This window comes from Sceloporus undulatus, chromosome 8 (genome assembly GCF_019175285.1).
Source record: "Sceloporus undulatus isolate JIND9_A2432 ecotype Alabama chromosome 8, SceUnd_v1.1, whole genome shotgun sequence".
NCBI classification, from domain to species: domain Eukaryota; kingdom Metazoa; phylum Chordata; class Lepidosauria; order Squamata; family Phrynosomatidae; genus Sceloporus; species Sceloporus undulatus.
Window position 1 is genome coordinate 4,438,720 of NC_056529.1, and position 12,093 is coordinate 4,450,812.

Sequence of the window (12,093 nt, forward strand, 5' to 3'; positions counted from 1 at the left end):
GCATCCAGCCCTTCATGAAGAAATGCATCACCATTCAAGAAAAAGGTTTAAAGAGAAGATGTATACATGCGGCCGAGAGAGTTGCATACCAATTTGGTTGCTAAAATATATGTTCATGGGTGCACTTATAGAAAGAATTGCTGTGATTTAAGTATCAGCATGCAAAGGGATCTTGTAGCACCTTTGAGACTAACGGAGCAAAAGAAGTTGTAACATAAGCTTTCGTAGACCTGGTCTACCTCCTCTGATGCATGGAGTGGTTGAAATAGAAATACATCTACTTATGGTCCAGGTGCCTCTAAACATTTATGGGGAGCTTTAAAGGTAAAGGTCATTGCTGGTCTCCCAGCTTATGGTTCTTTATGATTAAACTTGGGTTGCACTAGACAGCTCTTCAAACAGAAGGAATGGAGCAATGAAGGTCCATGGACCAGCGCCAGTCTGTGAACTATTAGCTGCTAGTCCACAAAGAGCTTGCAGAAAATAAATTGTTGTGGCAATACAAATCTGGTACCGATCCCTGGCACACATTAGAGGGGTGAGTGTTTTAGTTCTGTTTGTACATTTTATGTTAATTTTATACTGTTTCAAGTTGTTTTTAAATTCTAATTGTAAAATTATTTATAGGGAATGTGGAAGAGAGAGCTCAGGACGGTTAATGGTACAAAAAGTCCCCATTGAATTGTTGGAGAGAGGCGTGATAATGAAAGCTCCAAAAGAGGTGTTTTTCATTCACTTTTAATAACGCAATTGCAGAAGAGAGAGATGAGATGAAACCAATGAGCATGTTATAAAGTACTCACTGTCCCTTGGAGTCCCTTCCAGGTCCCCCTTCCAGATCTTTTTTCCTGTGATTCAATGCCTCCTCTTCTGCAGTAAATCTACTTTGTAATATTCATAGTTTCAAATAAGTTAGGAATGAGAACATCAACAGATCGGCTGTCCAGGCTAGAACCCAACCTGTTCTAGCAAAGAAAGCAGTTGTCCTTGCCAGTCCTTCCAACGCAGCTCCCACAGCCATCCTTCTCCTGAATAAAATGCCTACCGGAAGAATGGGAAAGGAAAGGGCATCTTGCTAGGCAGAGTGACCATCCTATATTTTCAGACCTTTAATTTCCAAACCTAGCGCAATCACAGTGGTCAGATGGGTAAAGACTTTGTGCGATCTATGACACAAAAACGCCTCTAATCTCTTATAATCGGGTTGATCCATATGGCATAAATCTGAAAACTAAACAAACACTAAGCTCCTGCAGAGAGAAGGAGGAGAGAGAAAAGGAGGCCTTGCTATCTTAGCATTTGAAATGGGGAAAAGGATAGCCACTGGCCATGCTGGCTGGGAGATACTGGGAGATGCAGTCCCTTGCAAATAACTTTCCCAGTTTCTCATCTACTTGCTAATTAGCTTACTTGCTGTTCACCGCTATGATCTTTGGAATAAAACACATTATTAATTATTATTATCTAGAATTTGAATTGGAAACCTGAATCAGCAGAGCTGAAAGAGGAAAGAGTAGTCCGTCTTTCCCCTAATGGTTTGGCCTACAGCTCCCTTCAAGTCCCAGGCTAACCAGGCAAGTGGTCAGGGATAATGGGAACTGTAGTCCCAAATATTTTAAGGGACCCAGGGATTGTGGCATCCCTTGACATCCACAAGAAAAGTCCTTCTTTAACCCTTAGAGCTCTAAAGATCCACAGGTCTGCCCCATCCGCAGAAAGGGTGCCAAGCACTGAGCCCTTCCACCAAGGCACATCCTTGGATTAACAGAGAGGCAAGGGATGATGACTCTCTCATATTTCATATTTTGTATTGTTTTTAAATTGTATTGTTTTATACTTATTCACCACCTTGAGTCCCTATATTGGGAAGAAGGTGGGATGTAAGAAAATCATCATCATCATCATCATCATCATCATCCCACAATTCCCTCGGATGACAGTTTGGCACGGCATTGTGAGAATGTCAAAATCAGTTAGGATTTTGTGGCTTTGAAGCAACTCCTGTATATCATGGAGAGACTATTGCTTGAAACCTGTTTTTGTCACCTGAACGTAGCAATTCACACTGTTCATACTTGGTTCAAGTGGCCTATGCTTCCAGGGATGTCAACGTGTTTTAGTGTGCTATAGTGATTTCAGCGTTAGACTGCAACTCTTATAGTTCCACACTATTGAATGCAATAGTGGCAGATTTTGCCATTCCTAACTGATTTCTATAGGGATGTCCCATACAACGTCTGCATATTTGTGCAAATTGGTTAAGAGAGAGTAGAAAAGAGTGAAAAGTTCCATTAGTGCTAAGGATTAAAACACGGCGGCATCAAAGGCGATCTGTAGTCAACACTTGTGGACTTTTTTCAGCCCTAAAAGCATGCCTAGGCATTTACCTGAGGACTGCTAATGGATGGAATATGCAAAGCTGTTAGCTAATGTTATAATTACTCGCCTGCGCTGTCAGGTTTCAAGAGACGCTCTTTTTCAGATCTGCGTTGCAGACACAGCAAATGGTTAGAAACACAGCAAATCCTTCGCAGTGTTTGAACTCCAGTAATTATGCCCCTAAATGCTTCAAATGCCCCAAAATAGCTGGAATGGAAGTGCTGACAGACTCCATTACTATACAGTGGCATACATTGCTTTGCTAAAAATAAATGGTGTGAATTTTTGTATTCTGATGACAGCCTCTCGTTTGCATATTCTGGTAGTGTATTAGTAGTACAGAATATAGTAGTACAAGCTGGTTTATATTACTTATCCTTCATGGAAGAACACATGTGGTTATGGTCATAGCCATTTCACACATGCAAACAGCATGGGTTCGCCATCAGATATAGCGTGCCAATGTGGAAGAGTGGCTACTCTAGTGTGAAGTTGAAGGCTTTCATGGCTGGCATCCATAGTTTTCTGTGGGTTTGGGGGGCTATGTGGCCATGTTCTAAAAGAGTTTATTCCTGACGTTTCACCAGTATCTATGGCTGGCATCTTCAGAGAAAGATGGGCCTCATTCCCACTTACAAATAAATCAGTTTGCAATCCGAATCGATGGATCGGTTTGACAGTGGAGCATGGTTCACATTACATTTGCCCCGATCGCATTTCTTCCCTGTAAAATAACCTACTTGTGCTTCACATTCAAAAGTGAATCAATTCCAGCCAGTTCACACTTGCGCAGAATCGATTTATCTTAAAAAAATCAGCATCAAAAAGACGTGGGTTAAATGGGTCTAGTGCATGGCCCCTCTCTCCAAATCGCTTCAGCAATTCGGTTCAAGTGGGAACCAGGGTCATTTGAACTGGTCAAAACCAATTTGAGATCCAGTTTCAAAGGTAGTGGTAACCAGGCCTTGGAGAGACTCCTTCCAGCACAAAACAGGTGGGACATAATGGCGACAAACACAACGACGAATAAATAAAAGCAAGTATAATCCAAAAGCCTTTAGGAAGGAAAGATGAGCAGCTCCCAATTAAAACTGTTGCTGCGCACGGCAAGGAAATGTGCTGGAACTGAATGTCGTATTTGCAGTTCTCTCTTTCGATAAAGAGGCTGCAGGTCTAAGAGTCATTAGAAGCATCAACCTTTTCTCCCTCCCAGATTGATTAAAACATGCACTTTGTCTGCAATTAAATTCTGGGCATCCATTGCCAGACTGCCCTCTGAATAATATCTGAAAGCAAACACTGGCTTTGAAGAAGCAACTGCGGAAGACAAGCTGGCGATGGCGATGGCGGCTGCGGTGGGCAGCCAGTAGCTGGCAGTGCCAGTTGGGTACCATTGGCCCATCTTTCATTGCCATGGCAACACTTGCTGGTGGGAGCTGATCAGATGCAGCCATCCCTTTGGCAGAAGCAAAACCATCGGGGACTCTGCAAGTCAATCCTATTCTCAGTCCCACTCACTCCCTTTTTGGAGAGGGATGTCTGCAGACACTGTGCTTCTTGTATGACCTTTGTAATGTATACTGTAGGCCCTTGGTATCCACTGGAGTTTTGTTCTAGGGATAGCAAAATTCATGGATGCTCAAGCCTCACTAAATACAGTGGCGCAGCAATATGGTATTCCTTATACAAAATGGCAAAATGAAAGTTTGCTTTTTGCAATGTATACATTTCAAACCATGGATGTTCAATTCCATGGATAAAAAAACCCATGTGATAAGTTTGCCTTAGGATCGCCGTAAGTTGGAAACGACTTGAAGGAACACAACAACAAGGCACCAGCACTCTTTAGCAGAGAAGACTAAAGCCTTATAAGACTACAAATTGTGGGATTACATGGGATAAGTGGTGTCAAACAGCATTATTTCTGCAGCGTAGATGCACCCAGGAGCATTTTACCCCTTGGAGTCTCCTGCAGGTCAGGCGGAAGGAGAAATACTCCTTCTCCTGCATTTTCACACTTTAAGCTTAAATTGCTTTCGAGACTCTCTTGGGCCATTTGCATGAAGTCTAACTGTTGCTCATGTGGAACAAAAAGCGAGAAAGAGGTATTCATAATTCAAATGTATGTCTTGTTCATTGTAAGCCTGACATTTGCATTACAGAGCAAAACCCCACTTTTTACTCCCTCCGTCGGGGGATACAATTTTCATTTTAAGTCTTGTTGACATTCCTCTTGGCGTCTCCTTTTCTATTATGATCTTGAGAGGACTACATGAATCCCCCCCAAAAAAAAACCAGGATAAATACAGTCAGCCCTCCATATCCACTGATTTTTTTATAATCCACAGGTTCAAATATTCACAGTTTGATTTTTTTAAAAAACAATAGATCAATTCCATAAAGCAAACCTTAGTTTTGCCATTTGATATAAGGAACACCATTTCACTAAGCCATTGTATATAATGGGACTTGAGCATCCACAGAACCAAACTCCTGCAGATACCAAGGTCCCACCGTCAGCTGTCATGAAAACCAGTTGCAATGACTGGGAGCTGATGCAAATAAATGCCTATCTAGGCATTTTAAAACAAAAGAAATAAATATAGTTGCACAGTGGGGTTTGGGCAGCCCTCCATGCCCTACTGGGGGGCAGATATGGCCCCCAAAATGCTTCTGGTTGCCCACATTTGGCTCCAAGTGGGGCATGAGGGTTTCCTGATCTGCATAGCATTCATAACAGAGAGACAAAACATAAATATTGCGATGTCCCGAACTGCCTCATCTCCACCCCAAAAGCCCTTCTAATCTCATCCAGAAGATTGCAGCTAATTAAAAGTGCAATCAGAGAAAGAGAAAATGAGAATGCACCATGCCATTTTAATCCTGTCTCTCTTTCTTAGGCCTGGGATGTGCAGAAAGTGTGAGTCATGCTTCGCAGAGCAACACAGGCGACATTGGCACTGGCTGGGAAGGCAATTATTTTTATCAAGAGCAATCCCCCCCTTTTGAAACCCGCTCTTTCGTTTTGCTCCTCCATCGCACTCAGAAAGACCTTTAGGACCTTGGACAAGTCACACTCGCTCAGCCTCCGAGGAGGAAAGCAAAGGCCAGCTCCCACTGAACAAAATCTTGCCAAGAGAACCCTGTGATAGAGTTGCCTTGGGTCAGAAAAGACCTGAAGGCACACGACAACAAGGAGACCTCACTATTTACAGTGCTGGAGCTCTTGTTAACCGATACAGGTATACCTCTGACAAAGAAGCCTCCTTTTACAGTGTCTTTTTATGGCCACCCAGCTCCCCTTGTCCTCCTTGGCCTCTGCCCAGATAGATGTTTTTTAGCAGCATCAGCACTGGAAGACCAAATATCTTGCAGAACTATGCTGTAATTCCATTGCATTGAGCCATGGCAGTTAAAGCGGTATCAAAATGCATTCATTCTGCAGTGTCAACGCAGCCTAAGTCTGTTCTTCCCCACAAATCTAAAGATCATGGCAAACTTCAATATTCAAGTTTCAAACATTCTCCTAGATGATGGAAGTGCCGCCAATTGGCAAGTGAAAAAGGATGCCCCTAGCCATGTTTCAGAGGCACAGCAGCTACAGGTCAGAGGCGACATCATGCGATAAGTATTGCCAATGGTGCTGTTTCCTAGATGTAACTGCAGATTAAAAGTCATGTGTAGTAATCTCCTTGGCCAATTTTACTTCCAGCCACAATCTCTTACACAGCTCTTGGTGACCTCTAAGGGAATCCTAGGATACTGGGGAAACATGGTTGAGAAACTTCGACCCTGCAGACACATAGTTTGATCTAAACTAGACAGAAACCTGTGTAGAGTTGCAGCTAGGAACCAAATGAGATCTTGCCCACTGTGTACCATAAAATAATACTAATAGACCTGATATGCCTGGTCCCTTCAGGTGAAATGTGCTAATTCAGAAAGCAGAAGAAGAGGGGAGTCAACAGATACACAGCTTTTAATTTCCCATTCCCGGCAGACAATAGCGGGAAGATCGACATGTCAGATAGTTGCTTTCATTCACCGCCATTGTGCGACACAATAGCACTGGCCAAATCATCTGTAAATTGGCACAAAAGAATTACTCTGCATAAAAGAAGCAATCTATAGTTTCCATGGAAGCACTTCTAATTTTTTTTAATGTGCAAAAGCCACAGAGACCGTTCTTCAAAAGGGTTGGCTTGGGAGGATGAAAGAGAGCTAAATAATGCCCAAACGGAGCCAACCTCATGGCACCCTGCAGATGTGCTGGACTACAAGCCCCATCATTCCAGACAACATGGCCTGGGAATGATAGGACTCTAATGCAGCACATGTGCAAGGTACTAGTTTGAGAAAGGCTGCCCTATTTATAGCACTTAAACACTGATACTGGGCAACTTTACTCAAGTGCCTCTGAGCCTTACCTTCATGCACAGCTTTGTTGTCTGGCCATGTAGACTTAAATGCTAAATCCTGACTGCAGCAGACTCACTGAATCAATTAGATTTACCTTTATATGCCTGGCCACTCAAGGTTTAAATGCAATTGATGCACTTATCTGACTCAATTTGGGTGCTGGGCCACCTAAAAACCCCATGCCCTTCAACATTTCACACATGAAAACCAGGAGACGTGTGGTCAAGAACGTAAAAGATATTAATGAGGAAGATCACCCAAGCTAGGAGTGGCTGCAAAAGTTTGCTTTTGCCTGAATCTACAGGGAAGGGCGAGAGTCTGCTCTTCCGCTCCAAGTTTCTGAATTAACAGAGTGCAAACTACATAATGTTTTGAACGTATCTTTGCAGCAATTGAAGTAAGCTTAGGGCAAGGGAGAAAGTGGGAGGAGGAGAGAGAAACTGGAATATTTTAAAAGAAGCTGAGAAAGTAGGTTGGGAGAGGATTAAGTGGAACCATTGGGGGTATCCATATGGAGAGGCAGGGTAAAAATAAAGTTGTTGTTGTTGTTGTTATTTATGCCAGCCAGCTAATGACCTGATTTCTGAAACTGAATTATCGTTATTGACAGTGGAAGGGAGTAGATCACTGCCCAGGAAGAGCATAAGAGACCACTGACACCACTTTAGCACTATTCATAATTCTCAGACAAAGAGCACTAGTGCCTCCCCAAACTACAAATCTCAGACTCCCACAGGATGCAGCCGTGGCAGTTAAAGAGAAGCATTGTGCAAGAACTGTGTTGAAAAACCAAGCCGAAGTGCCAATGGAAGCATTTCCTACTGGTGAGGAATGTGCCGTTTTGTAGGCCTCTGTTTTATTTATGCCAAACAAGAGGGAGACCGCGAAGGACGAAGGCTAAACAAACCAGTCTGAAGGTATTTGCCACTGAGTCCTCTCCGCGGCACCTCTGAATCTGTCTCTCGCAACCTGCATCTGTTGCAAATGTGAAATTTTACACTCTGTCAGAGGCATTTAACAGGCTCAAGCTGAAGAGGATGTTGATTTGAAGAGAAAAGCTGCAGAGAAAGAGGAGAAGATGTGCTGCAACTTCAGAGATATCTCCTAGTGCATGCAGCGAAGGGCCTTTTCACACTGCAGAATTAGACCACTATGACGACTCTACTTTAATCTCCATGGCTCTCATATACTCCCTTTGAGAGATTGGTTTCAGAAGGCAAAACAGACCTACCCCAACCATGCTTTCCTCCATTTCAGTCTGAGAGTCACCTAAGTTCTCCAAATAACACTCCAAGTTCTCAAGAAAGGTGAGCACTGCCTTGAAAGGTGTATCCATATATGTTGGTAGACTTGGTATTTTTTTATTGCAACAGGATACTTTGCACAACTGTAGTTGGCATTTAACATATGTTCAATGGCATCACCAGGAGCTCCGCCTTGGAACATCACCAGGACCCAATTCCTGCAACATCACAAGAAGTCATTCCTAAGTCTCAGTTTTTGGTCCTCAAATCTCAGGACCTGGACTCATCCTAACCTTGCAGTCCTATTGATGCCTGACATCCCATGGTTGGCACTGGACACTATACTGTACATTTTAACTTGGGTTGGCTTCAAGCAGGAACAAGGCACTTTCCAACTTTGGGCAAAGGGGAACCAAGGTTTGGTTCAGCTTCCTTTCTCATACATGTTCCCAAAGCTGGCTTCTCTGAGCCACATTTCTTGGGTCCCGATACAAGCAGAGGCCAAGTGTTCCCACTCCAAGCAGCTCCAACGTCTTCCCAAGGGTCATCCAGAGCGTGGAGTACAGATGCCAGGGAGTCCATGCCATCTTGTTGGAAACTGAGTCCCCACCCCATAAAAACTTCATCATTGGCAATATTGCTTCTTGTCCAGGCTCTTGTGCTCTTCAATGTAGCGAGCCTGGGAGAAACACATGGCTGCAGCCCGGTCGCACTGGCAGATGTGCATTTCGCAAGGGTCGTTCTCACCTTGAAGGGGGCAAAAAGGCAGAAAAAAGGGAAATCACTACCAAGGGACTGGTTCAGCTCATTCCAGAAATCAAAACTTTCCCCCTCACATGCTTCTGCCCCCAAAACTGCCTTGCCTAGGATAAAGGCAAACCTCCATGTTCCAACCTACAACTCCCATCATCCCCATCCAACATGGCTAACTGTAATTGAAATGTTCTGGTCCCAAATATCTAGGACGCCAATGGTTCCTACAGCTCTGTTTAAGAGCTTCTTATGTATTTCTCACCATGGGGATGGTTTTTTTTTTAATTATATTATATTAAAAAAGAAACAATACAATACAAAATGCAGACAATTTGAACTATGTTGGTTTTGATGGCCAGTGGCAATGCTGGATGGGGGATTGTTAGGAGTTGCAAGACCTGAGCAGGGCTATTGATAACTGGAGCTCTTGAAGGTCTCTCATTCTTGGATTTGCCATCAATCAAAGTTGACTTGATGGGACATGACAATGAAGAAGATATCTTGCATCCCAATTATTAGGAAAAGACAGGCTATAAATCAATAAATGGTGCTGAATGCTGGAAGCTGCAGTGCGATAACATTTGGAGGGCCACCAACTCTCACCTCTGCCCTAAGAATAGGGAATGTTCTCCAGATGTTTGGGACAATTATTCCCAGAAGACAATGGTAAGAGATTATGGGAGCTGCAATTTATAATATCTGGAAGGATATATCTTTCCCAACCACTGAACTTAATGGTATGCCTGGAAACTGAGCTGTCTATAGGCACTTTGGCATCCATCAAGAAACTAAAATTGTAGACTTTTGGAGCACTGTAAGGAAGAAGATGGCGGACTCAACCAACCTACTCACTTGCACAGGTGATGTCCGTTCCAGAGCAGGTATAGGAATAGATCTCGATGTAGGGGTTGTGAAACCATGTATAGCAATTTGGGATGTCGTTGGCAGCCCCATAGCAGTCATCGTGGATTTGACAACACCTGCAAAGAAAGGTTCAGTGCTCAAACCACAGAGTCTAAATATGAAATTTATTTATGTTTCATATACATGTCATATGCATAGCCTGAAACTAATTTTCTACACAAACTGTTAAATAATTGTGTGCATGAAATTGTGTGCATGAAATAGCACTGTTTTAAATTTGCTGCTCACCGCCTTGAGTCCCTATATTGGGAGAAAGGTGGGATATAAGACTAAGATGATGACGACGACGACAACGACGATGGAAACTCTACTTCCAAAGGACCCTTCTATATACACTTTCTGGATGAACCCTTAGGAAGTTTTTTTGGGAGAGGGAGTATTTGTGTAGTTTCTTGCTTATGTTTCTTGCAATGGCCATCTTTTTTTAGTCTCCTTGACAATGCAGACCCCTCACCCACATCTCCCCCAAAATAATGCACCATGCGCTGAAGCTGCTCTGGAAGAACTGAGGCCAAATGAAACCCACCACACCGGTTATTTGACAGCTTCCAACAAGAATTGGTTCACCTTTGGGTATCTCCAGTTGCCGCTTGGGTAAATCCAGCTGCTGCATGAGGACAGCAGTGGCATTGGAGTGCTATCCCTGATCGTTTTTATTCGTGCTGAAATTTCCCGAACGCACCGGCTGAGTTTCTGCTACAGTGAGCTTCTATTAGAAGTGTCGGGAGAGACAAAGCTGTCAGGTGTACAAATTAGAGCTGGGAGGAACGCAGCCATTTGGAATTGGTTTGGGGCTTTGAATATATTTTTCCCCCTTCCCCGCTCCCCATAGGTTTCGGCTCATCTCGAATTCCCAAGCGAAGGTTGCCTTCTTAAAAGTTCAAATTTTAATTAATTCCAAACCAATCCAGGCTGCCATTGCCACGCTTTGGAGGCAGCCTGTCCTGAGACAGATGTCATCATTTGGGCTTTCTTCCTTCTTAAGTCTTGCAGCCTGACTCCGAGTGATAGGAAACATTGGAAGCCCATGAAAAGTGAAAAGCACTTGACGGCGCCATGAGAAATAAGAAAAATCCAAAAGCGATCATAAGCAAACGCCAACTACATTGTCACAAAAACAAGGAGCAAGTTTTGGAGTTGCTCCAGAACACTTCGTCGGATCTCGCCTAATGAAGAATCCTGGAGAAGGCCAAAGCTTGTTCGCAGCACTTTCTGCCAATAATGGACCATTGAAATTCATGAAATGCTGGGCTGAGACACAGGCAGTAACTGTTAACAAGTTTATCTTCTGCCCAAATACTAATTGAAAGTATTGATTTCAGTTAAGTTAGCTATGTTTTACCCTGTAAAATTGATCAATTACATGATGCATGCATTTCTGTCTTCATGAAGGGTCCCCACTCCAGAATACAGAATTTGGAGCATCTTGTTCTGTCTATATACATTTGGGCCTCCATATCCACAGATTTTTTTATCCATCGATTCAAGCATCCACAGTTTGAAAATATCCAAAAACAGTATAAATTCCAAATAGCAAACCTTGATTTTCCATTTTATATAAGGGACACCATTTCACTATGCCATTGTATTTAATGGGACTTGAGCATCCACTGGGGGTGGGGCTCTTGGAATCAAGCCCTAGAAGATAACAAGGACCCACTGTATATATATACATACATACTTACATACATATATAAATTCCCAAAAGCAAACTTTGATTTTGCCATTTTATATAAGGGACAGCTGCCATAGCAGTGTCTGAGTTTCTCACACTGCATAGACAAAATGTGATGCGCTTTTTAATGGCCACTAACCTGTCAAGATCGTCCACAGGATCTTCCAGAGCCTCCGAGGCCACAGTAACATCCGTAATGGTTGTATTGCCTGAGCGGCTTGCTCTTGGGATTGGCGCATTGGATCATGGACCGGAATTGCCACAGGGCCCTTGGCACGGGGGACGACGTGATGGTGCTGGCTGGGAAAGGGAGGATTGTGCATGAAAAGCCCTTCAGGTAAATTTCACATGTACTGTATCTACTCATATATAGGTCCAGAAATTTAGGTCAAAAAATTGATCCAAAAAACATTATCCATGGGTGAATGTACTTTAACTCTTATTTTAAAATAAAGAATCACCGCTGGTGAAAGGCAAGAATATAATCTGTACTGACCCCCCTCTATTTTCACCCAGCCTTTAATATGAGCACAAACAGTTATACCTGCTGGAATTGTGTAAGTTATTTGGCATTGTTTTCCTTTGCTTCATCCTTTACATCTAGATTTTATTACGATCAACTGATCAAACATCAACAAACAACAATCAACATACAATATATACACTTACTTTACATCATTTGTTAGATGCCCCTAAATT

The 12,093-nt window shown here is 43.0% G+C and overlaps 1 protein-coding gene across 1 annotated transcript; it reads right to left on the bottom strand.

Annotated features, from left to right (window-relative positions):
* Window positions 1-7,342: 7,342 nt before the first annotated feature.
* On the bottom strand, window positions 7,343-12,093 carry LOC121914508 (phospholipase A2, minor isoenzyme-like). The gene is given in 4 exon segments (XM_042437980.1): window positions 7,343-8,789; window positions 9,648-9,775; window positions 11,534-11,556; window positions 11,558-12,093. Coding segments are annotated over 4 exon segments (477 nt in total). The 5' UTR covers window positions 11,762-12,093; the 3' UTR covers window positions 7,343-8,667.